Source organism: Acomys russatus, chromosome 20, assembly GCF_903995435.1.
Source record: "Acomys russatus chromosome 20, mAcoRus1.1, whole genome shotgun sequence".
Lineage (NCBI taxonomy): Eukaryota > Metazoa > Chordata > Mammalia > Rodentia > Muridae > Acomys > Acomys russatus.
The window spans coordinates 32,160,986-32,187,017 of record NC_067156.1 but is presented as its reverse complement, the minus strand read 5'-3'; the positions used below and the strand labels follow the sequence as shown (position 1 = coordinate 32,187,017).

The window sequence follows — 26,032 nt, the reverse complement described above, 5'->3', positions numbered from 1 at the left end:
ACCTACTCTGGTCTTTATTTGCTGTGGTGACAAAAGAAATATGTAAAAAGTGTGCTTCTTTATCTCTGTCACTTCATCTTCTATGCATATGGCAGAGACTTGCAAACAAACGTTCTCACTGTGACACTCTAATCAAACAACTATGATGCCTACCCCTCCTCAACCCCTGGAGGACAAAGAACACCCAACCTGAGAAATCCAGGGAGAAACTTCTTACCAGAGAGGCGGTGGAAAATTCTGGACCACCTTCTTCCTTAGTAGACTTAATGGGTGATGACTCTTCTTCAGACCCTGACCTTTCCAACACTTCCTTTTCACTAGAAGAAGAGAGAAAAAATAATATTTAAAAAGGATATTCACAATGATTACCTCTGTAACTTCTCATGGAAAGATAGACAGTCCTAGGAAAAGATGAAGGAACATTTCATGTGGATTTGATCATAATGATGTATTTTATTTTATTTTTTATTATTTTTTTTTTATAATGATGTATTTTAAAAACACACAAATATGACTGATACTGAGTGACACAGATAATCCACCCGTACCTCAAAAAATATTCTCTGAAAAACTAAGAAGTATTGATGTTGTCTTCCTGAGTTCTTTTAACTTGTTGCCTTTGGCCATATTTTTGATCCCCTTGAACTTATAGCATGTACATTTATTCAATCAGCAATTTCCTTTTGGTTTTTTGAGATAGGGTTTCTCTGTGTTATCTTGGCTGTCCTGGACTTGCTTTTGTAGACCAGGCTGGCCTCAAACTCACAGTGATCTGCCTGCCTCTGCCTCCCAAGTGCTGGGATTAAAGGCATGCACCACCACTCCCAGGTTCAATCAGCAATTTGTAAGAATGTGTGTTCCCTGCTGGCTAACTCTGAGCACGAGGATCTTACTCACAGTGCACTCCTGCACATGTGACATTTGTTCAGATAGACAGTTCCATCAGCACCACGCACTGGGTCATCCACTTGTGTACAGAAAAGTTTGCCATTTGTCATAAGATCTCGAAACTCACTGCACTCATCCTGGAAAACGAGAAAGAGGAGGTGAGCAGGGCTTTCCCTTTGTTGATGGTTTTCTCAAAGTCAGCTTTAAGAGATATCTTTGGACTGGTACTCACTTCATTTATGACAGCAACGGAGAGCAAAGAACTCCTTGCCTGCCTGGGTTTTGCAACTTCTTCTAGGTCTTGAGCATTTCCACACTGGTTGTGAAGGATAGGGAAGCATTAGAAAAGACTTGATAAACACTCCTCATCTCAACTGATTTCCCCCACCAACCATCCCTCCTCTCTCATCTCCACATTTTTAAGCCAAGGAGAATCTTGAGGTACTCTTTGCTACAAATGTGATGGTCATTGTGAAATGACCAAATGAAGATGTCTGACTTCTTTTGAGAAACAAAGATAAAAAGTATTGTAATACATGAATAGCATTGAGTCATAGATCCCAAGAAAATTGTTTGGAGAAAACAGGAAAAGACGTCAAAGACAAGCTGACCAGAAAGCTTGAGATATCTAACAAAAGGATCATTACAGTCAACATCAACAAGCTAACCAAAGCCTCGTTTCACATTTAAAGTGTCAAAGATAAGCATGCAGTTGGGGTAAAGAAAGCTATGTCGTCTGGCTTTTTACAAATGTGAATCTTCTGAAGCAGAAAGATAACAATTGACAGACACTATAGGAGAATTCTATAAGAAAAAATTTAAAGGATTAACTCCCCATATATATGTTTATGTATATATATATCTTGTATTATGACAGAAAGTTATATTGTCAAAACAAAAAATTAAATGAAATGTTAATGTCTTTCTTATTTAAAGACTACATGGAAGACTATACTTTCAAGGATCATTTCTATAGGTCATTAAAGACTACATGGAAAAGGTAATATTCTAAGGATGAGTGGTAAAGCCAATATTTTGGTATTAGTTAAAACACAACCTTTGCATCATTTGCAGGCTGGGAACTTGAGGTTTCTTCGTCCTTTATTTTTCTTTCACTAACTTCTCGCTCACTGCAGAATTAAAAAAAGAAAACCAATAGAGTAATATTTCTAGGATTATGTTGAATTACCTTTAACCAACCATTTTTTCTGATACAAAACATTAACAAATCTAACAGTACTGTGTCAAACCTTAGCAATATCTCGACATACATTTTTATCTGTCGTCTCTGATGGCTGGAATGCTCATATTTTATTGTGCCAACATGCTCAACAAATCCTGATTCTGTTGGCTTACTATCATCCCGAATCAAAGGATTCTAAAGTGGGGTTGCTTCTTAAGAGAATATGATTATTTTACTCTTTTCTAGACAATAGCTTCATTTCTCCTTTTTGGTATGTTTATAGCTGCATTCTGTTTAAACTAACAGGTTTGTTTGTTCTTCACATAGTTACAATGCTTTAAAGTTTACCAACATTTTAGAAAATGCTCTCTCTTTGACTCTCCACCAAAACCATATGTGTGGTCATTTCATATGCAAGATGAAGTGTGGTTCTGTGAAATGCAGGGCTCTCATCAGTGCCTGAGCTTTTCCTCTACAAGACACTGACTTGTAAATGGGTTACGATTATTTCCCACCTTAGAAGCCCCAGTCATGATTATTCTTCTTGTCATTTAAAAGAACAATTTCTTATCAGGTGCTATGAACACTAGCTGTACTCTTCACAAATGAAGACTGTTTACTTATAATGTATGAAAGCAAGTGTCATGTTTTTAAACAACGGAAATTCTTTTCTGGTGTACAAACATGATTTATCAAACTTGTCGATAAACCTCTCCACTTACAAAATGCTCTGACACATGGCACATTTGTTAACATGCGTCTTCCCATCTGGGCCTCGAATGGGATCATTTTCTCTGGTGCAGATCAGCCTTCCATCCAGCTGCATGCTCCGGAATTCATGGCATTGATCCTGACAGGAGGACAGGGGCACATATTACTACATTTGTCACCCAAAGGCACCAGGATAGCTAGAGGGGAAGAAGCGCATCACTGCTTTACTCTAGACATTTACGAGCGGAAAGCACACGGTGGCTAGGCACAGCCGCACAACACTTGGAGGAAAACAGAGAAAATGAGATTTCAGAGGACTTTGATTTAATGATACTTTGTTGAATTTGTCTTCTCCAGTGGATTCCCTTGCTGCCCCAGGCAGCTCATCTCATTTGTATGAAGTTTTCTGAGGAGATGTGTCTCAAATCTGTATGTCCCCAACTGTTCTCACCATTCTACATGTAAAAATGTCTAGTTCAAAAATAAAGAATGAGGCAAGGCAGTGGTGGTGCACACCTTTAATCCCAGCACTCTGGAGGCAGAGGCAGGCGATCTCTGTGTGTTCGAGTCTAACCTGGTCTACAGAGTGAGTTCCAGATCAGACAGGACTACACAAAGAAACTGTGTCCCCAAAAGAAAACAAAACCACAAACAAACAAACAAAAAAAAAGCAAGCAAACAAATAAAAACAAAAATACAGAATGAACTGAAAATATTCCCCTGGCAAAACAGTCAAGCATGTAACCTCACAGCTCTGTTCCTCACCTCAAGGAGAGTTTTGCATGTATTGGTTGTGTGTTCATGTACATCTGTGTGGGCACCCATATCATGGCACATATGTGGATCAGGGGACCTGTAGAGAAATTGGTTCTCTTATTCTACTATGTGGAGTCCAGGGATCAAATTCAGAGTTTCAGGAGTGGAGAAAAGTGCCCATACCTTCTGAGCCAGCTTGCCCACACAATAACATCTTTTTAAAAAGTATTTTTTTTATCATGTGCATTACACGTTGGCTCATATGATGTGCATGCCTTATCCTCATCTTACATTTTAGAAAAGATTCAGAAATATTAAATAATCAAAGTAAACGATGGAGTTGTGGCAGGACCCTACTATCAGAGCAGTTCCTCCTGTTCACTTCTTTGCTTTTACATGACAGAGGAAAAGTTATTAACTTATATAAAAAAAAAGAGCTGGAATTTTTCTATCAATTAAAAAAATCAACCTTAAAACAGTGCCAAAGGAACTGATCCCATGGTATTTTACCTTGAATTTCTTTTAACTCCAAAGAGACTTTTGGAGACACTATCTTAAAATTACTAGCAGTGACTACTTATTTTTGCCCACAGACAATCTTTTACTCATTGAGTTCTTAAACTTGTTTCTGGAAGTGAACATCTTATCATGGTATTAAACGTCTCACAACCATCATTTCCAGAAGTTGCTAGAGTTATTTTCTTTTTGTGTTGTACATGTACACACACACATAGCAGCACTCCTTTTTTTTTTAAATCATAGTGCCAGCTTTCAGGATTTGATCCCCTAATCTACATATTGTTTGCATGTGGCTTCTGTCTCTTAAACTTTTCTTAGTTGTAGAATTAGACAAAATCCTTCCTCTGAGTGCCACTAGGTCTCCCCCTCCAGGGGACATGGTCAAATATGAGGCACCAGAGTACATGTGGCACTCCGAGGAAGGATAGCAGGTTACCAAGAAGAGACTTGATATCCTATGTGCATATACAGGGGGAGGAAATTCCCCTCAGGAACAGTCATAGGGGAGGGGAATAAGGGGAAAATGGGAGGGAGGGAAGAATGGGAGGATACAAGGGATGAGATAACCATTGAGATGTAACAAGAATAAATTTAAAAAAATTAAAAAAAAAACAAAAAAATTAGACAAAATCACAATATAGATTTTTTTTTGGACTGTTTAGATGAAAGAGTTTTCAAATTTTATTTTGATTTGCACACACCCACACCTACACACACATATATATGTCTCTTTTGACATACTGAAGAGCAGTATTTTATATATATGGCCAATTACAATTTTGCCTTTATAAGTGGATTTCATAGGTAGGTGCGATGTGCTATATAATGGCGAATATCTGTGCTGCCATTGTGAAAATGTGGGCACTACTTGCAAAGCCTCAAACTGAGATCTAGGTGGCAGTCAAGTGACATCTGGAGAAGTTACCATTCAAGCTCCAAATATATGTTTTCCTGATTGAAATTTCTGGGGCTTCCCTTTTCGTACCCCACCCTCAAGCCCAGCCCGTATCCCAGGCCCAACTGCTTTTTGAAATGTCCCATGGAATTCACTGAGTGGATAAGTCACAACACTTTGATAACTGTTGCTGGTGCTGTAGACATTTAGAAACTGCAGTAGAGTTGTTTTAGGGCATAGAGTGACAAACTGTGCTCTTAATAGAACTAGCTGTATCTTTTTTTTGTTTGTTTACTATCATAGCCTTGAGAGAGAATGGGCATTTCAAAAAATTAGTTAAATTAATTCTCTTTAGAATGAACTTTTGGGTGGGCGTATGTCTTTAAAATAGTCATCACTCTAAGTCTTAATAGTCTAAGAGACCAGAGACCAGCCTTAAAGAATCAGGCCACTCCTTCGCTGCTAGATCTGGTCTCTACCTTCTCTTGAGTTACTGCAGTCTTTATCTATTGCGGAGGCAAAATAAATTTGTAAAAAAAATGTGCTTCTTTATTTCTGCATGCTGTCTCTTATGCATACACAACAAGAACTTGTACATAAATGCTCTTATCTGCATCACTCTAACCAGAAACTCTGATGCCCTCCTGGAACTGGATTTGAGATATTGCCAGGTTCCCTAAACCCTAGAGCTCTCTCTACCTCTCTGTATCTCATGGCCTCTTTCTTACTCCTTCCTTCAGCCGGATATCACTCCCATATTGTCCGATGTAGATTTTTCTTTCTATGCTAACTTTCTTAATGTTTTCTAGAATGTCTACAATGTTCTCCCATTCACAGTCTTATCATGGTGCTTGTGACATGAGGCCTCATTCCTCAGAATACCCAACTACTTCATCATGTCCCAACCATGGCTCCCATGGGTGGATCTCTCTTAATAAAGCTCATGTTCCAGACAGGATGCTGCCTAAAAAACGAGCAAGCTTGGATGCAGGCAAAGTTGAGGGAAAACTCTGCCAAAGCAAGGTAAGCAAGTCCTTAATAGTTCCTGTCTCACAAATACATCTCTCAGATATATTGGGCCAGAAGGCTAAAGATGCTCCGACATATTAGAGAGTTTTGGGTGACTATTCAGGTAGCAAACTGTCTCTGTCATCTTCTCATTTGGAAAGCTACTAACCTGCACTCCCTGCATACCCAGGTAATCAAGTTTATTCCTCCTCAAGTCTCTGATAGAGTTGAAGACCAGGTATCTTAGTTTTATAATAAAGCTAAATTGTTTAAGGGTTAAGATATTTTTAGGTGTAGATAGATGTTGTAAGCTGATAGTAACAAGATGTGAATTTTAAAGGCACCAAGATAGGACACATGTTTTCTTCAAGCCTCCCAAATATAAATAGCCAAAATACTAAGAATATACATTTATATAATTCCTGATTGTGTCATGGTTTTTCTTGCTACAGGTAGTTTATTGTATATATGTGTAATCATATAAATGTATCTGTAAAAATAAATAAAAATATAAAGCTTGTGTTCTGAAAGATAATTTCATTCCAGCTCCCAAGTCATCACCTGCCCCTTCATAACATAAACCAGCTAGCTTCACATATTAATGTGTCTGACATATTACCTCCTTATTGTTCTTGTTTGCCCCTGTGTTTCTTTTTTCTTCATCCTCTTTCTTCTTCTTTTCAGCAGCCTCTTTTTCCCTGAGAGAAAGGATCAGAAGAAACATTTGTTCTAAAGCAAATAAACATCTCATTAGTCATAGGACTCACTTCTAAGACAGATGCTATTCTGCTCAAACTGCTGCAGTGTGATTGTGATACGATATAGACCCCCAGCCAAACCCTTGTTTCAGATAACACTTACAGTTTCTCCTTGCACATGGCACACTTATTGCCATGAGTCTTGCCATCGGGACCCCGGGTAGGGTCACTTTCCCGTGTGCAGAGGAGTTTCCCATTTTTCATTTGGCTTCTAAATTGATCACATACATCCTAAAAATAAACAAGGAAAGATAATCAGAAATGCTGTGTTTATATAGTGTTTTATTTGGTTTGAAAAATCAGAACTTTTCCAATTAAAAATCTGGGAGCCACTTAACCTTGCTGAGGTAGGCTGGACTATGCCATAAGGACATTCATGTCTTAAGTTCCGGGGTCTGTAACTATGTTGCTCTTTCAGTTGTGGCTAATGCAGAACTAACTGTACCAGCCAGTTGTATTTGAAGTGGGGAAATTATTTTGGAGTAGTGGTGAAGAATCATTGTAATCACAAGGGCTCATGTTCAAGCAGAGGAATCAATGTCAAAAGGATAGAGAATCAGACTTGAGTAAGCGTGCTGGCTGAAAGGTGGCCACAGACCAACGAAGGCAGGTAGTTCCTGGAGGCCAGAGACAGCAAAGAAGCATCCTAACCTAGAACTTCCATAAACTTCACCAACACCTTGGCTTTAGTGCGGTCATTTAAAACTTCTGAGCTCTAGGAATGTAGGCAATAATTATGAGCCAGTGTCTGTAGTAACTTTATAGCAGCAACATAAAACCCAGCATCAGCTCTGTTACTCACACAGGCAACCTCCCCACATTTAAACCAGAAAGTCCTGTCCAAACCTCGGCAATTACTTACCATTTTTGTTGTTGATCCAGTCGTATTTGATCTCGAGGCGGAATTTTTGTTTTTTTCCTCTATTTCTCTCTGCCTATGAGAGAAGGAGTGGATAGGCATCTTGTTGGCACAAATGCAAAGATGAAAGGGCCTGCGTTCTGAACCTTCCCTTTCATGGTGTCTTCAATCCTTGAAAGCCACAGCCTGTTCTGTTACTAAGATTCCAGGGTAAGAAGCCTCCTCACCAAAAAGTACATTATCAAATCACTGGGTTACATTCTGCACAATTAGTATCCAAACTCATCTCCAGTCTTTGTTAACATACCAGATGCATGGCCCACAATTTTGAGGTTAAGAAATATCCTTATATATTATTTCTTAGAGCATGGTCCCAAATAGATATTTTTATTTTATTTTATTTTTATTAATTTATTCATATTACATCTCGATTGTTAGCCCTTCCCCTGTTTCCTCCCATTCTTCCCTCCCTCCCATTTCTCCCCTCCCCTATGTCTGTGACTGAGGGAGACCTCCTCCCCCTATATATGCTCTTAGAATATCAAGTCTCTTCTTGGTAACTAGCTATCCTTCCTCTGAGTGCCACCAGGTCTCCCCATCCAGGGAACATGGTCAGAAAAGGGGCACCAGAGTTCGTGTGAGAGTCAGATCTCACTCTCCACTCAATGGTGGAGAGTATCATGTTCGTCGGCTAGGTCTTGGTAGGGGTTCGAATCTTACTGCCTATATTCTCCTTGGCTGGTGCCTTAGTTTGAAGAGCCTGGGACACATAGGCACAGGAAACAACTTCCTGAACAGTACACCAACAGCCCAGGTCTTAATGTCGACATTTTAAAAAGAGCAATGAAGAAATAATTCAAAAACACAGTCATATCATAATTTTTTAGCCAAGTTAATTGTTGAAAAAAGAGGGTGCCTATAATGCCACATCATGGCAAGATTCTAACAGTAGTCATACCTCCAGTCAGAAACTTCTAGCAATTGCCTGGAAAGATAGCTCACAAACATGTAGACCAGAGTTCAAATTCCCAGCATCCATATCAAAAGCAGAGGTTGATAGAAGATAGTTATAATCTCAGCAATAGAGAGTCAGAGACAGAAAGGTCTTTGAAGGCCACTGTCAAACCAGCTCCAAATCCTTTATCCACATTATATAATAAGTGATAATAATACAAAGTAAACTCTAGGCTGGTGCAGAGAAGACCTAGATTGTAGTGAGAGCCCAACAAGTCCATTCTTCATGAGACCTTTAAGAATACCAATTTCATTTTCTCACTAGTAGACTACCTACACTTGGATGAGAGTTCATCAGATAGCCTTCAGAAACATGAAGAATGAATGAATAGAACTTTGTGGGTGGGAGGTGGACATTACATATTTGCTAATCATATAACAATTAAATGCCACAACTAAAAGCATCCATAAATGTTCAGGGCTACCTAGGAGTATCTCAGTTCATAAGTGGAACTAGCAATCATTGTGTTCCTGACCCTAACATCATGAATCACGGTGGCTGAACTACGCCATGAAACACTCTAATACCATTCACCAAAGGAAAATAAATAGACTCAATAACTCCTGTTTCTGTAGTTAGGTATGCTTCATATACCTGGTATTAAACCATCTCTCTTAAACACTGGTCAGCTATTCCAAATGGCCATCATTAAATCTCATTAGGTAAAAGCAACGAATAACTTCCTATCCTGATGACATTTAGAGGTCACAGAATTATAGTGGCAAACAGGATAATCAGCCACTTGATTAAATGCCCCCTTTGGGCTTATGTTCCTTAGGAACTAGAAGAGGGGAAAGACCATTGGAATTAATGAAAAGAATATTTGTAGAAGGAGCCACGGAAAAGGAGATATGCCACCAGTTCAGGAGACAAACTTGCTATGAGAAGCACTTACAGTAGCTCTTTACACATGACACATTTGTTGTTGTATGGTTTCCCGTCAGCACCACGTACAGGGTCACTCTCCCGAGTACAGCTGATTTCTCCACTTTTCATGCCTTCCCAATATTGAGCGCATTCATCCTGAAAAGGGAGGAAACATAGTTACTTACTCTATGGTATTATTACTAAGTTCATGAAGCAATCAGCAACACTCTTTCATTTTGCCCTCACAAATATTTTGTCATGTAGGGTTCTGTCCACAGAGAAAGGGAGTAGGGCTAGATTCATCCATATTCTGATTATGGGGGGGTCAGTTTTCATAGCTTTTAATGTTGTTGTTTAAATATTTATACAGGGAAATTATAAAGTGGCTAAGGTCTGATAGCACATTCAAGGATCAGAAATGTGTATACTAAAGACCAAGTCTACATTTTTGCTTGTTCAGATATGTAATGCTTCAATCAAATAGCATTCCATTTTTGAAAATTTAGGTAGAATAAGGCAGCTTCCACTATCTGGAGAGGGTAGACAACCTGAGCATGTCTATGTCCTAAGAGTGACAATTTATGATCCAAAAGCAGAAGCTAGGGGAAAAACAGAAAAGACAGATTTTATCACCGATAGTAAATTTGGGAGGAAAGAGATGGCCTTGGTCTCCCCAAGGGCATGGAAAGGTGAAGGGGTGGCAGGAATCTTGTGAAATGGTGCTGCACACCATGCAATAGTGTCATGCTAACGCTGTGGAATGTTTCAAATGTGCTCAACCATGCCGAAATTATTTTCCTCTCTCAAGGTAAGAGAGATGAGGTAATTTGTTCAAAGGCTGGAAAGTCCGTATTCGTAAGGCGGCAATTGTATAGACTCCATAGTCTGTTCTCTTTTATTATACTGTCCTGCCTTGCTGGGTAGAAAGGATAAATCAAAGACTTAGCCTCATCCACAGTCACCAAAAATAGGGAAAGAAAGTGAAGAATGGATATTGTCAAAGGACTAGAGTGCTAACAAAGGGTCTGGAGACTGGGTAGGTTCACTGTCTTTAATTATTTCCAATATAAAGAAGCCAAAAATTCGCAGCAGCAGAAATTGCTAATGCCTTGCCCTACAAGCTGAACTGGAAGACTGAGTTCTTTCAAGGATTTGTTTGGCCTCAGAGCTCCCTGCCTTTCCCTTTTCCTCATGCTCAGGTACAATCCCACTGGCAATGAGTTCTGTTCACTCTGGCTGTAGAAGTTAGGGTTTACTCTTACCTTAGACTTCTGGTTCCCACCACTGGAACCATGACCTGAACTGATTCTCTGATTTTCCTCTTCTTTCTTTTTTCTTTCTTCATTTTCTTTCTCACTGAAAGTTAGGGAGTGGAAGGAACAATAGTTTACCAAAGGAAGAACACATTTCTATAAATCTATCAAACATTGAATCTAGACAAAAATGTATTGGTGTTTATTTAACACATATGTTATAGGCAGAGTCTTATGCTTGGCAAAGTTTTTATCATACTTAGAAAAAAAACAAAACATATATTTATCTACCAGCTAATTTTAGTGTTTCCTAAACATTTGATCAAGACTTTGAGCTTTGTTTCTTAAATGCTTTTCATGTACAAGTGGACTAAAAACCAGTCATTTTTAACAAGCACAATCTTTCTCATATATTGTTTGCTTTTCAAAAACAAAACAATGGCATCAACTTCAACTGGATTCCTTCTTCCAGTTTGCATAGATGTTGCTCTTTAACATTTCTCTATCATCACTGGCCTTCACCTGGACCACTTGTGTCTTTCCTTCTTCTTCTAGCTGTCCCTCACTGGATACCAGTCCCCTCACACCAGCAGCATTCAGAATATTAGACTCTCCCAATGGGTCATATTTCTACCACTTCATCTCCAAACTGAAACATTTCTGCAGCTCCTATGACACGTAGAACTGACATAAAAATCCTTGGTTTAATATTGAAACTTAGTAAAGTTCCTATGTTCTAATTGTTTGCTCCTTACATACCCCAGATTTCTTAATTTAGATCTTATGAGGGTCTGTTCTCTTTATGGCCATGTCATTTATATATCTTACCCAACTTGTAGCATCCAGGTCTATTTCTACCTAAATTTCTCTAATTGATGCTCCTTCTCTGAATTGCCAAAGCCACCTATGAGCACTGTTTTTTTTTAAACAAGCCCTCCTTTGTATTTCATTAACCTTAAATCCAGGCAGGAGCCATAGGGGTTAAGTAAGTGAATGTGGGTGATAAAAACTTTGGTAACATCAAAGGCTTCTGAATGTGTGGTGATCAAAAATTAATTCCCAATGAAATATGCAGCAAATCCCCATCACTGCCCACATTGCCTCATGGGACTTCACTGAAGCATTTGTTTTGAACACACAATATGTACACTTCCCACTGTGCGGCTTGTCAGCCACTCCATGCCATAGGGAAATTGCCCAATATCTCAGTTCAGGTTCAAAACCATTACAGGCTACAAACTGAAGTGTTTTGTTTCTCTGTACATTAAAAATTTTATATTTCTACAGGATGATAATTACTTAATTATGGGAACTAAAGACTTTCAATTATCTCCTCCCGTTATCCTTCAGTATAGATAAAGCAAAGTAGTTCAGCTTTTGATTGCATTATATTAGAATGTTTGATTGTAGAAATTATTCTATCAGTTGTTGACTTGTATTTCATAAAATAATTTCAAATATATTTTGTCTTCAAATTAGCATAGGATTTCCAATCATTTCTGAATTGACTTATGCCACTTAATGTTATGTATTTATGCAAAATTGCATTATTACATTGATAATTAAAAACATCAAAATATTAATCAACTTTTAAAAAATTTAAGATGGTTTGTGTTTTACAGTATGAAATATTCAGCCAAGATTTAATTTTTAATATACAACTGAATGATACCACTTGTTCATATGATTTTTTTCTAATTAAATATATAGTAAATAATTGTCTTATTTGAAGTTCTTTATGATAGTTATAAGTATTTGTTTAGTGTATTTATTTTATATATTGAGATGTGCAATAGAACTTTCTCAGTGAAAATGGGCTGTGAGTAGCAAAGGCTTAAAGAATCCAGAATTATATGATCTCTGAGAAGAATCCATTTTACTCATCTTTGTTTAATCATCATGAACAATGATTACTGCAGGTGCTCAGTAAATGTCTCTTGAATGACTTGCATATTTCAGATGTACTTCTAAGCTTTGTGTGAGGCATTACTCATGTTTATTTCCTGGAATATAACATTTCTAAAAATACAGTACAGAGTGACCAGTAAAACCTATGTACTTTCATCCTAATTGCAATTCTAAGATAAAGCATAGATTTGACAGTGGATACATCATTTATCAGGAAAGATGAAATTATTTACTGTGAGTAGTAATAAAAGTGCAGCAGTCTAGTAGTATCCTGTTTATAGAATTATAAATATTGGAGATGAAGAGTAGAAAGCCATTTGAACATACTTTACATGTGATCATTTATTTCTTTCACATGTAAGTAATGCCATGTACAATATTATATGTGCAATATTGTATGTACAATATTATATGTACAATATTATAATATTATATGTATAATATTTTATATGTGCAGTTTGCCTGGATTATTGGCTTTCTCATTTTCCTGACACATACTGCTGAGATATTGGAACTGTATACTGTGTCTCATGATATTATATATGTGTAAGTCTCCTTGTTGTTTCTACCGCTCTCCTGACTCACAGTAGGAACCACATTGTGTGTCTGTCATATACAATATTATATATGTGTGTAAGTCAGCAGGCTTGTTGCCCCTCTCAGTCTCCTGATTCACAATAGGAATAGCATTGTGTGTCTAGTACTCACAAGACAGCCTTGCACATGGCACACTTGTTGCCATGGGTCTTGCCATCTGGGCCACGCACAGGGTCATTTTCTCGTGTGCAGAAAAGCTCTCCACCTCTTAAAAGACTCTGAAACTCACTGCAGTCAACCTAAAAAAGAAGAGAATTGGAAAGATCTAAATGTTTTCTTTGATATCACTTTATTGGCTTTTTATTTGGCACTTTCTGGGAGAGGAAAAAAATGACCAAAGGATTTTCCCCACCTCTGGTGGCTTTATCATCCAATTCTTACCAAGCTCTCTGGACATATGAAAGGCTTTGTGGTTCATTCACTTTGGAATTGAGCTCTCAATCGACATGCATGTAAGAATCTCTTAATACCATGGATATTCCTTTACATATTTTTTACATGTATGTGTATTTCCATGTACCATGACTCATAAATAGAAATCAGAGGACAACTTACAGGATTCAGTTCTCCTGTTCTACCATGTAAAACCTTGGAATTGGATTCATATTACCAGGCTTGGTGGCAAGCCTTTTACTGCATGAGCATCTCACTGCCCTTAGGCTCCATTTTTTGAGAATTGGCAGTAATCCTTGATCAGGGGTTTATTGGTTATCTTTATTCTCTCCTGATGCAATAAAATAGCATGCATATCATAAAATCAAAGACCTTCATAGTCTAAAGAAAACCTCAGAGTTCATCTGTCATACATACTTTCATGATCCCTTTAACATAATACATGACAAGAATATTTTACAACTTCTAATATTTTTTTTAATTTTGCTAAAATGTGATATTAAAATGAATATATATACTTTTTTCTTTATTAATTTATTCTTGTTACATCTCAATGTTTATCCCATCCTTTGTATCTTCCCATTCCTCCCCCCCCCATTATCCCATTATTTCCCTCCCCTATGACTGTTCCTGAGGGGGATTACCTCCCCCTATATATTCTCATAGGGTATCAAGTCTCTTCTTGGCTACCTGCTGTCCTTCCTCTGAGTGCCACCAGGTCTCCCCCTCTAGGGGACATGGTCAAATGTGAGGCACCATAGTACGTGAGAAAGTCATATCACACTCTCCACTCAACTGTGGAGAATATTCTGACCATTGACTAGATCAGGGAAGGGGTTTAAAGTTTACCTCCTGTATTGTCCTTGGCTGGTGCCTTAGTTTGAGCGGGACCCCTAGGCCCAAATCTGCCTATCATTTTACAGAGGGTCCTAGAAATCTACAAGTAGAACAACTTCTAATATTTTAAGACCTGCCTTTCAGATGGTTCATCCCTAAATGAAATTTCAAACAGATACTTCCAACAAGTAAGCTACAGAGTTACTTTGAGGGGTATTTGAAAAGAACCCTAACAAAGCTTATAAGATTCAACATTTAAGGGTTCTTTCCTAAATTCATAAAATATGATGAGTATGCTCCTTGAGACCAGTAAATAAAATATTTCATGTCCTTTAGAAAAGTCAGGAATATTTTTCTTCTTCCAAATTGATTTCTTTTATTAGTTGAAAAATAACAGCTCTCCTTTCCCCCTCAAAAACTGTTTAACAGAATTTAGTAAAATATAATTGACATTGGCAACCTCCACTTCTGGCTCAGCACTGGCAGATGTAATCTGCTATCCACCCACTTAACCACCTCAGAAGGACTATGTAAGGCAAGGAGTTGTGTGTCTATTCTCATCTGGAAACAACTCCATGTCTTAGACACGCCCCCCCCCAACAAGTTGTTTCCTTATAGTGATTCTCAGTGTCTTAGTGGGCCTTCCAGCTAGGCCTTCCCCTTCAGATTCTTTTCCTTTGAGCATCTCCTCAAATCAGCACAGATCTTCTGCAGAAACTTTCCACTGAGGTGGGAGAGCATAATTGGAATTTGGTGAATGCCCATATTTGTTCTGCAAGTTTCTTTTTGATATAGCTACAGAGATGTTTCTTGACTGATGTGATGTGTTCCTGGCTGAGTCAATAGTGCTAAATCAGACAGGAGTTCTTTGGAACAGAACTCCAAAGCACCCACAACTGTGTCTTAGAAAAGCTGGGTCTCCTATGCTTCCCCATATTCTTTCTCAAGTGCCATATATGCCCAGACAATGCAGTGTTTCTGTTTATCACATGATTTCTACATGATCTGTTGTTCTTGATTCTCTTCCTTTCCTGGGAGGTGTAGAATGCTTTCCAAAGTGTGGCCTGGCAAGCACTGCTTTATGTTCATGGTTATGTCATATTCTTATAATCCCAATTTCCTACCACAAAAGCTTAAATGAATATTCTTGCAACTTTTTGCTCAAATTGCCTCATCTGATACTCAAGGAAATTCCTCTAAAGTTGGGGACCAGACAAGGCTGTCCACTTTCTCCATATCTCTTCAACATAGTTCTTGAAGTTCTAGCCAGAGCAATAAGAAAACAAGAGAAGATCAAGTGGATACAAATGGGAAAGGAGGAATTCAAATTATCCCTATTTGCAGATGATATGATAGGGTACATAAGTGACCCCCAAAATTCCACCAGAGAACTCCTAAATCGATAAACACCTTCAGCATGTCGGCTGGATACAAAATTACCTCAAAAAAGTCAGTAGTCTTCCTATATAGAAATGACAATCATGCAGAGAAAGAAATTAGGAAAACTACACCCTTCAATTAGCCACAAGCGATATAAAATATCTAGGAGTTACCCTAACCAAGCAAGTGAAGGACTTGTTTGAAAAAAAATTCAAAACTCTGAAGAAAGACATTGAAGATGACATGAGAAGATGGAAGGATCTCCCTTGTTCATGGATTGGGAGAATTAACAGTAAAATGACCATCTTACCAAAAGTGATTTACAGATTCAATGCAATCCTTATCAAAAAACCTACAAAACTTTTAAAGACATTGAAAGATCAATTCTCAACTTCACTTGGAAAAACAAAAAAAAACCTAGAATAGCTAAAACAATCTTATACAATAAAAGATCCTCAGGAGGAATCTCCATACCCAATCTCAAGCTCTACTATAGAGCAACAGTAGCTAAAACTGCATAGTACTGTTACAGCAATAGGCTGGTTGATCAATGGAATCGAATCAAAGACCCAGAAATGAATCCACACACATATAGTCACTTGATTTTTGACAAAGAAGCCAAATCTATTCAATGGAAAAAGGATAGCATCTTCAACAAATGGTGCTGGTATAACTGGATGTCTATGTGTAAAAAAATGCAACTGGACCCATATATGTCACCACCACAAAACTCAAATCCAACTGGATCAAATACGTCAACATAAAACCAGAAACACTAAATCGGTTAGAAGAAAAAGTGGGGAGGAGCCTGGAACACATTGGCACAGGAGACAGCTTCCTGAACAGAACATCAACAGCCCAGGCCTTAAGGTCAACAATTAATAAATAGGACCTCATGAGGCTGAGAAGCTTCTGTAAGGCAGGAGAGACTGTCAACAGAACAAAATGACAGCCTACAGACTGGAAAAAGTTCTTCACCAACCCTACATCTGACAAAGGTCTAATATCCAAAGCATATAAAAAACTCAAGAAATTAAACACCACAAAACCAAATAACCCAATTGAAAAATGGGGCTCAGAACTAAACAGAGAATTCTCAAGAGAGGAATATCGAATGGCTGAGAAACACTTAAAGAAATGCTCAACATCTTTAGTCATCAGAGATACTCAAGGAAATTCCTCTAAAATCGGGAACAAGACAAGGCTGCCCACTCTCTCCATATCTCTTCAATATAGTACTCGAAGTTCTAGCCAGAGCAATAAGACAACAAAAGGAGATCAAGGGTATCCAAATGGGAAAGGAGGAAGTCAAATTATCCCTCTTTGCAGATGATATGATAGTGTACATAAGTGACCCTCAAAACTCCACCAGAGAACTCCTAAAGCTGATAAACACCTTCAGAAAATTGGCTGGATACAAAATTAACTCAAAAAAGTCTGTAGCCTTCCTATACACAAATGACAAGCTTGCAGAGGAAGAAATTAGGAAAACCACACCCTTCACATTAGCCACAAGCAATATAAAATATCTAGGAGTTACCCTAACTAAGCAAGTGAAGGACTTGTATGAAAAAAATTTCAAAACTCTGAAGAAAGAGATTGAAGATGACCTGAGAAGATGGCGTGATCTTCCTTGCTCATGGATCGGGAGAATTAACATAGTAAAAATGGCCATCCTACCAAAAGCAATCTACAGATTCAATGCAATCCCTATCAAAATACCTACACAATATTTTAAAGACATTGAAAGTTCAATTCTGAACTTCATATGGAAAAACAAAAAACATCAGAGAAATGTAAATCAAAATGACTCTGAGATCCCATCTTACAGCTATCAGAATGGTTAAGATCAAAAATTCAAGTGACTCCACATGTTGGCAAGGATGTGGAGAAAGAGGAACACTCCTTCATTGCTGGTGGGAATGCAAACTAGTACAACCACTTTGGAAATCTATCTGATGCTTTCTTAGAAAACTGGGAAGAGGGCTTCCTCAAGACCCAGCTATTCCACTCCTTGGAATATATCCAGAAAATGCTCCACCACACAACAAGGGCATATGCTCAGCCATGCTCATAACAGCCTTATTCATAATAGCCAGAACCTGGAAACAACCTAAATGTCCCCCAGTTGCAGAATGTATAAAGAAACTGTGATACATTTACACTGTAGAATACTACTCAGCTATTAAAAACAAGGAATTCCCAAAATGTGTTGACAAATGGATGGAACTAGAAATCATCATACTGAGTGAGTTAACTGAGAAGCAGAAGACTCACTAGTGCAGTGGACACTAGCCCAAAAGACATGTCTCATGATAGTCTTCACTTACCAGGAGATTGGGATAGATGTGAGGACATCCCTCTGGGACTCTAGGTAAGAGAAATATAGGAGATGGGGAAATAGAAGGACCCAGAGGGTCCTAGAAACCTACAAGAAGAACATCATGATGGGTGGATTGGGGCCCAGGGGGCTCTGCTTAAACTATTGCTCTAACCAAGGACAATACAAGGAGTAAACATCGAACCCATAGTCTAATTTACTCAATGGTCAGGACATTCTCTACAGTTCTGTGGAGAGCGGGGACTGACTCTGACATAAACTCTGGTTCCCCATATTGAACCACTTTCTCTGGGTGAGGAGGCTCAGGGCACTCAAAGAAAGAATAAGCAGGCTACGAAGATGAGACTTAGTAGGCTGTGACCATATAGAGGGGGAGGAAGTCCCCCTCAGTCATAGACCTAGGGGAGCGGAATAGGGTGAAAGTGGAAGGGAGGGAGGAATGGGAGGATAGAAGTGATGGGATAACAATTTAGTTGGAATCTGAATAAATTAATAAAAAAAAAAAACCAAATTGCCTCATCTATAAAATGGAAATGAGAATGCCACTTATGATTTAAATAATGGTTAATGCGCAGTCAATATTTGTAAATGCAGAGTCACTAACATCTAGAAAGTGCCCAGTAGATGCTAGCCTTGAAATATGAAGAGACAAATGAATTTTTAAAAATCACTTGATATCACTGGTGGCCATTAGGAGTGATTTTTCCATTTCTCCTAAAAGTCTCATCCCAAGGTAAAATTTAGTAAAGATAAGAGAATATATTTCCCACCAAGCTTTTCTCTTCATTGTTCATGGCCAGATCCCTTAACTGACCATAATTAGAAACAAAATAGACACTATATTTTGTCTGATGAAGCTAGTGTGTAGGTGGGAACTGATTATACTGAAGGACTTTCTCTTGAAGACATTGGAAACCTAAATCATTCATTTAGTTTTCAAGTTTGGATTCACATTTGCTTGCAATTTAACTGTAAGCAAGCAATCCTAGAGGTTCAAACTCAGTGGTTCTTCAGAGATTTGATTTCAATGCTCATGGGCTTTGATATATGTAGAGAAATCACCACGCACTGCAGTAAGTTACCTTGAGTTAGTCATTCTGAACTACCAAAATATTTCTTGGGTATGCTGCATTTAAAAAATTTATTTCCCCACAAGTGACAACCAAAAAATATTTTAGAAAGAATGTTGGGTTTCTGGGGGAAGGAGTCAGGAATTCTACATTTAAATTCTGTGTCCTCTCTCTCTCTCTCTCCTACCCTGTAAGAACTTTGAAATATGGATGCTAATACCAATAAAACACTAATTTTGCAGTCAAATTCTTCCTTCTTTATAGATTTAAATTTTTACTGCACAATCTGATAATGAAGTAAATATGAAGCTGTGTACAGTGATCAAAGTTTGGCCACCTGTTGCCCATGACCCAGATATTTATGAATAAAGACACAAGAGAATATAGGCACACCCATGTGTTTGTAATTCTATGGCTGTATTATAGTCATGGCTGTAGAGTTGGTAGTAATGGCAGAGGCTCCATGGACACAAAATGAAATAATATATTTTCTGCTTATTAAGAACAGAACTTGGTGGCTAGATGGTTAACTAAAACTTAAATTGCACAATTAAAGTCTTATGGGAACCTACTGCTTGGTAAGCTAATGAAAAAATACAATTAGGAGAAAACTCTTGTCAAACTCTGGACTATACGACCCCCAAGTTTCCTCCCAGCTAGGGTCTTCAATAATGCTGTGTGATGTTTACAGCAAAATAGGCACATTGGACATTTCCGTTGTGGTTTGAACATCGCAGGACAACTACCTTAATTTCTCTCTTAGCCCGTGCTCTGGAGCCAGCTTCATTTTCCTTTACTTCTTGCTGGCTACAAGAAACAGGTGGGAAAGAATTATTTCTAACACCAATGCATAGCGTCATACATAGAAAGAAATCTCATAGACTATTTTATTACTTCTCTACAAGCTTATCTTGGCAACTGAAAGGTAAGTGAATACCCTTTCCTGTGTTGCTGTTCTTCCTTTCAGCATTGCTTAAAAATTCAAGCATAAATGTCATCACAAGCCAGCAGACATATCTCCCACTATATTTTGATGAATAAGAAGTTATCTTTCTTCCCAGAAAGCAACTAGAAAAATGTTGAAGTATTAACAAATTTTCAGCTTGTTGTCATCTAATGATTCCACTTTGTATTATAGTAGTGACCTATCAACATGGAGAAATCAAGACCCAGCACTTTTCCATCATCAACTTTGTGGAGATCTGGTATTGGCACATGGCCCTACCATGGCAGTACTTCAAATGCTCTTCAGAACACTGAAGAAGTAGAAAGAAAGCGCTGTCAGCATGTGGCTTGATGATAATATATCCCCAAACTCAGCACAAAGAAAGACAGGCTTCATTTATCAGTGTTCTGGAGTAGGTTGGCAGGCAATGCCATGCCCACATCTGACAGTCAACAGTAGTGGCCGCAGCTGTACTCACAAGAAGGCTTCACACATGGAGCAGATGTTTTCAGGGATCGTCCCATCCAAGCCCTCAATTGGGTCATTCATTTTGGTGCAGTGGAGCCGGCCATTTTTTAACTGGGGACGATATTTACTACATAGCTCCTGTCAAAGGAAGTAGATTTGAGAGCCCCATCAATAAACACTGCAAAAACTTCCCCCACCTCCTTCCCTTCGAAAACTGTGATGTCATGCAACACAACAGCACAAAGTGATCTCAGATTCCAGCTTTACCTGACACTCTGTTCACAGGCTTAAGTAACACATTGCTTGAAACGTAAGGTTGTTGTTATTAAAATGATTAGAAAATATTCAACTTAAACACTATTTTTATGTGGTAACTTTGAGAGACAAAAGGAATAATTATTTAGTGTCTTGGATGGGTAAAGGAATTGATGGAATGCAGAATAATAGCTACTTTTTATCCATAGCTCTCACAAAATATGTTGAGCATATCTGTGTGTGCCTGTAACTCCAGTATTGTGGGAAGGGGGACAGACTGATCCCCAGGACTTTATGTCCAGCTAGCCTACCTAGATGAAAGGAAAAGCTTTCAGGAAAGTTAAAGAGCCTGTCAAAGAGCAGTGGAAGTGATAACTGTCCTACTCTGGCCTCCACTTTGCATACAGGAGTTGTATAACCACGCATGCATGGGAATGCACTCCACACACATATACACACACATGTACACAGACACACAAACATACCAATACATACATACACATACAGAGAGAGAGAGAGAGAGAGAGAGAGAGAGAGAGAGAGAGAGAGAGAGAGAGAGAGAAAGAGGGCTGCCACCATCACCACCACCATCAATACCACATACACAAAGGAGATCCTCCAAATAAAGAAACACTAGAGGAAAGGAGTATATGAAAGCTTGAAGTCCAGCTTGTTGAACATTAGCAAATGAGATAAGAATAAATACATGTAATATGGAAGACATAGAGTATTTTAGAAATGAGGACAAATATATGTTTCCATTTGGCAATGCCATTCAGGCTTCTGAAACTAGCAATTTGGCCAAGAGGAATGCTGACTGTGGCTGTGTGCAGCCTGATGACCCAAAGCACATACCTGTATTGCTTCTCTCTTCAACTTTCCAACCTTCTCATTCTTTTTCTTCTCTTCTTCCTCTAGTAGGCTACGATAGAAGACACAAACTAAGTTCAATTCTCCAATAACTCTGATATATTTCCAGAAGAAATAGAGTGTCCCATCCAGTTCCTGGAAGCCTTCTGGGTAATTGGGTCAGGGAGATGACTCATCAGGTAAAGTGCTTTCTGTGCAAACCTGATGACTTGAGCGCAACCCCTGGAACCCATCATGGAAGAAAAGAATAACTCCAGAAAGTTGTCTTTTGAGATCTATATGTGCACTGTGGTGCACATGCACACACATACACACACACACACAAATGATGATGAAGAAGAAGAAGAAAATGAATATATAAAAGTTTTCAGGGAAAAAGGATTTGTCTTACAAGGTGTGATTATTTTGGACAAGATACAAAGAAAACTTCGCAAAAAGTAATAACAAAGACAAAAGCACATTTTTTGTTTTGTTTTGGTTTTGGTATTTCAAGACAGGGTTTCTCTGTGTAGCCTTGGCTGACTTCGAAATCATAGACACCTGCTTGCCTCTGCGTCCTGAGTGGTGGGATTAAAGGTGTTCACCACCATGCCTGGCTTTTAAGCCTGTATCTGAGTATATTCACAGAATCACAGACTATCAGAGTTGGAGAGAAGACAAAGAAAACACCTGATCCCATATGAGCCTTGTACTCTCTCTTTGTTGTAAACGAAGACAGTCAAGCACTATAAACATTTCGTGCTGAGTCTAGGCACTTGACATAATTAGAAGATAGAAGGATAAGAGAATAGAAAATAATGTCACTTTCGTATTCAATATTGCTTAATATTATGTCCATCTCCTTTAAAGATTTTCCTAGCATACAATCCATGGTGCATCTTGGAATCTCAAAGCCAGGGAAGAGTAATGGTGAAGATACGAGGGTGATTACTCACAACACACTTGCACACATGGCACACTTGTTTGCATGCATTTTTCCATCTGGGCCAACAACAGGGTCATTTTCCCTGGTGCACATGAGCATTCCGTCCTTTGCTTTGTCCTGGAACTCACCGCACATTTTCTGCAAAATGGAAGAGATGCATTGTAAAGTAGTTACTACTTTCCCTACATCTTTATTGTACCATGAGTAATAATGTTCAGTGATTCAGAAAATTTTAAAGAGAAATAATAATGTAATAAATCACAAAGAATGAAGTGCTTATCGAGAGCTCATAAAAACAATGTTTTATTCAGCTGTAAAGGAAACTGAAACCAGGAGGGTAACTGAAGGAATGGAAAAATTTAGACTGAATGAGGTAACTTGGGGCCTCAAAGACAAATGCTGTATGTACTCTCTCATACGTGGGTCATAGGTTTCAATATATTGTTTTGCATGTGTGATTAAATTGGATCAAAGAAGAAAGCAGGTAAACAGAAAAGGACCTTTGGCATGAGTACACAGTGAGGGAGAGAGACAATAGATTGTAGATGCAGCAGAAGTAGAGTTATTGCATACTGAGGGTGAAAAGCCTTTATCAGGAAAGAGCACAGGTGTATATGGGACACCAGGGAATACGGGGAGGGATAAACCATGTACAAGCCTACTACTTCACAATCCAATTAAACGTACAATTGGAGGGATAGTAGAATGCATGCAGCGTGACAGAAGAGGATGGATTACCATGGTGTTAAAGAATTAAGCAGGCTTGGGGCCTGAGAACGAGGTTGGGGAATGGGAGATATAACATGTAGATTAAGTACAACTAAATGTGCAGGAGAAAGCTTTACAGAAACCCACTAGTGAGTAAGCTAGTTTCAAAATACAACTTTATACAAGAATAATTGGAACAAAAATACCCTTGACGGATACACAATGTTGTCTCTAATATTAAATAAATAATGCAGTACAAAGCACGGGATATATCTCTATAAGTTACTGGTTATGGAGGTCATAGAAATGTCTAAAGCAATATAGGCTATTGCTGTAACTACATGGCAAGACTTCTGTTAAAGACACCACAAACTTTGGCTACAAGAAATAGAAAATGAGTCTCGAACTGACTTGGAAATTCCTTCCTGATGCCTAGCTTTCATAGTACCAAAGGATGTTATCTAAGTTTCTGGAGGAAAGAAGTCTTACTCAGTGCTCAAATCACATGCTAGGATACCCACCTGCCAGACAAGATGAATGCACTGGTGCAAGAGTGGCACAGCTGTTATGGAATAACTAACTTCTTTCTGATAGGACTTGAAGCTCTCTAAACACAAGGGAATTTTATGCCTGATGCTTTAATTCTGTCCAAAAGCCTATGGCTAAGGAAGATACAGGACCTAAGGTATAACCCGATTTTGTTATTTCAATAAGTGTCCGTGTTATCAAACTGTCCTCTAAATAGTTATGTTTATACCCATGGACTCAAACCGACTTCAACTTTGGTAAGAGACTTTTACACTAGGCATACATAACTGACCAAAATGCCTACAATAAGAGACTGATCTTCAGCTTTAAATGGAATACCTTCATCAATTAACTTCCTCCCTGCCAATGTTAGGGGCACATCACTGAATAGGAGGTGGAAAACTGATAAGACCTGGAGAGTGGGAAGGACTAAGATAAAATGCTGTCTGCTGGATATGGTATGAACTTATCTATGAGTATCATCTGTGAACTTAGAGCATCTGTGGCTGGCTGCACAAGATACAACCAGCCACATTCCAGTAGAGCTTGGCAAGGTTGTCCTAGGCTCCACCCTTATTAAAGAGCAGTTACTGACAGTGAATAGTTCACAAGGGAGAGATAGTCATTCTTCTTTCACTGGTATAGCCACTGGTATGCTCCATGTTCCTGTGAATGGTCCCATATTCATGCATATATATTGACAGCTCTAACTGGATTTAGTCGGTTATCAGAAAAGTAAAAGGACTGACATGAAGCTGCAAGGGGGATGTGTTAGCATACAGGGGAAGGTAGAAGGATAAATAGAGGATGGATAAGATCACATTTCATTGCACACTATATGAAATTCTCAAAACAAAGTTAGTTATATTTAAGGAAAGGAGTTAGAGATGGGCCTGGCATTTGTAGAAGTATAAACATGGTCATTAGTGGGGATCTTTAAAATTGGGCTTCAGAATAAGGCAAAATATTTTAGTAGACACCAATAGATACATCTGTACTTGTGTTGTGCTGCATGTTGCAGTATGTAAAACCTACGAAATATCCCGGGGTAAGAAATCGAGTGAGCCCCAGGAAGAAGCTTCCCAGAGGACCTGGAGTTATTTCTGAGCTATCACTTCTGTCCAATATTCCAAGAAAGAAGGGGACAAACATGATCAGATGAGAAATAATTAATGTTTGTTTAAGAAGCAGAGAACAAGTCTGATGCCTGGAGAGTGCGACATATCTTCAGGAGGGGGTGCTCATCTGGGCACAGAGCATGAGCACATGAACTAGAGAAACACAATCAGAGAGAAGAGAAGCAGAAGGGTATTAAGAGTGATGGGTTCAATAACTAACCAAATACAATGCATAGTCAACATTTTAGACCTAAATTATAATGAAAAGATAGTTCCAGCTAACAAAATATGATTTTTCTAATGAGTCACTTTAAAGGTGAACTTTTAGACATATCACATTTCCCCCAAATAATGATTAAGTTTATACATTCGAGGATTCTCAAAATACACATTGGGTAAATCTTGTAAATTGTTATCAAGTGGAACTAATCTGTCATCTATACATAGACATATTTGTCTTTCTGATCTATGAAATAGTAAAATTGGAAAATCAAGGAAGAAGACTAAGAGTGATTGGAAGTCAAAATGAGTAATAATGGTAACTGGGGCTAAGAAAGCTAGGACTTCTCCCACAACAAATATGATAACACAGATGCCTGATCCTGTTAAGTTGGAATGATTGCAATCTTGTCCTGTCCACCTGGTGTGCTTTAAAGGTTTGGATTACGTACATTAATCTTTGTAAACAGCACATGTTAAGTACTAATAATCTGTGCCTAACAAACTGAATCTAATAAAATCAAAATTCATGGAAAAATCCCTTACAAAGTTATAAGCCTCAAAATATTTAGCAACAATGAAGTAAAGCTGGAACTTTGCAAGCATCTAGTCATGATCATTTTTGCGTTAGGATCTCTCTTTTCCTTGGCACACTCTTCCTCTCCCACTCCCACCCACTAGCCACTGGCCTTACTTGTTTCTCAGGCTGGTCTTGAACTTCTGGGCTTAAATGAGCCTCCTGAGAAGCTGGACTGGA

The 26,032-nt window shown here is 38.4% G+C and overlaps 1 protein-coding gene across 1 annotated transcript in view; it reads right to left on the bottom strand.

Annotated features, from left to right (window-relative positions):
* Spink5 (serine peptidase inhibitor Kazal type 5) overlaps positions 1 to 26,032 on the bottom strand; it is a 63,754-nt gene that overhangs the window by 3,594 nt on the left and 34,128 nt on the right. The window contains exons 15-29 of the mRNA XM_051163946.1: positions 22,713 to 22,840; positions 21,763 to 21,829; positions 20,663 to 20,790; positions 19,985 to 20,045; positions 13,329 to 13,456; positions 10,722 to 10,815; positions 9,488 to 9,615; positions 7,581 to 7,653; positions 6,822 to 6,949; positions 6,580 to 6,658; positions 2,794 to 2,921; positions 1,946 to 2,018; positions 1,121 to 1,204; positions 898 to 1,025; positions 218 to 317 (exon numbers count right to left, since the gene is read on the bottom strand). Of these exons, the coding sequence (XP_051019903.1) occupies positions 218 to 317; positions 898 to 1,025; positions 1,121 to 1,204; positions 1,946 to 2,018; positions 2,794 to 2,921; positions 6,580 to 6,658; positions 6,822 to 6,949; positions 7,581 to 7,653; positions 9,488 to 9,615; positions 10,722 to 10,815; positions 13,329 to 13,456; positions 19,985 to 20,045; positions 20,663 to 20,790; positions 21,763 to 21,829; positions 22,713 to 22,840 (1,527 nt within the window). The remainder of the gene's footprint in view (positions 1 to 217; positions 318 to 897; positions 1,026 to 1,120; positions 1,205 to 1,945; positions 2,019 to 2,793; positions 2,922 to 6,579; positions 6,659 to 6,821; positions 6,950 to 7,580; positions 7,654 to 9,487; positions 9,616 to 10,721; positions 10,816 to 13,328; positions 13,457 to 19,984; positions 20,046 to 20,662; positions 20,791 to 21,762; positions 21,830 to 22,712; positions 22,841 to 26,032) is intronic.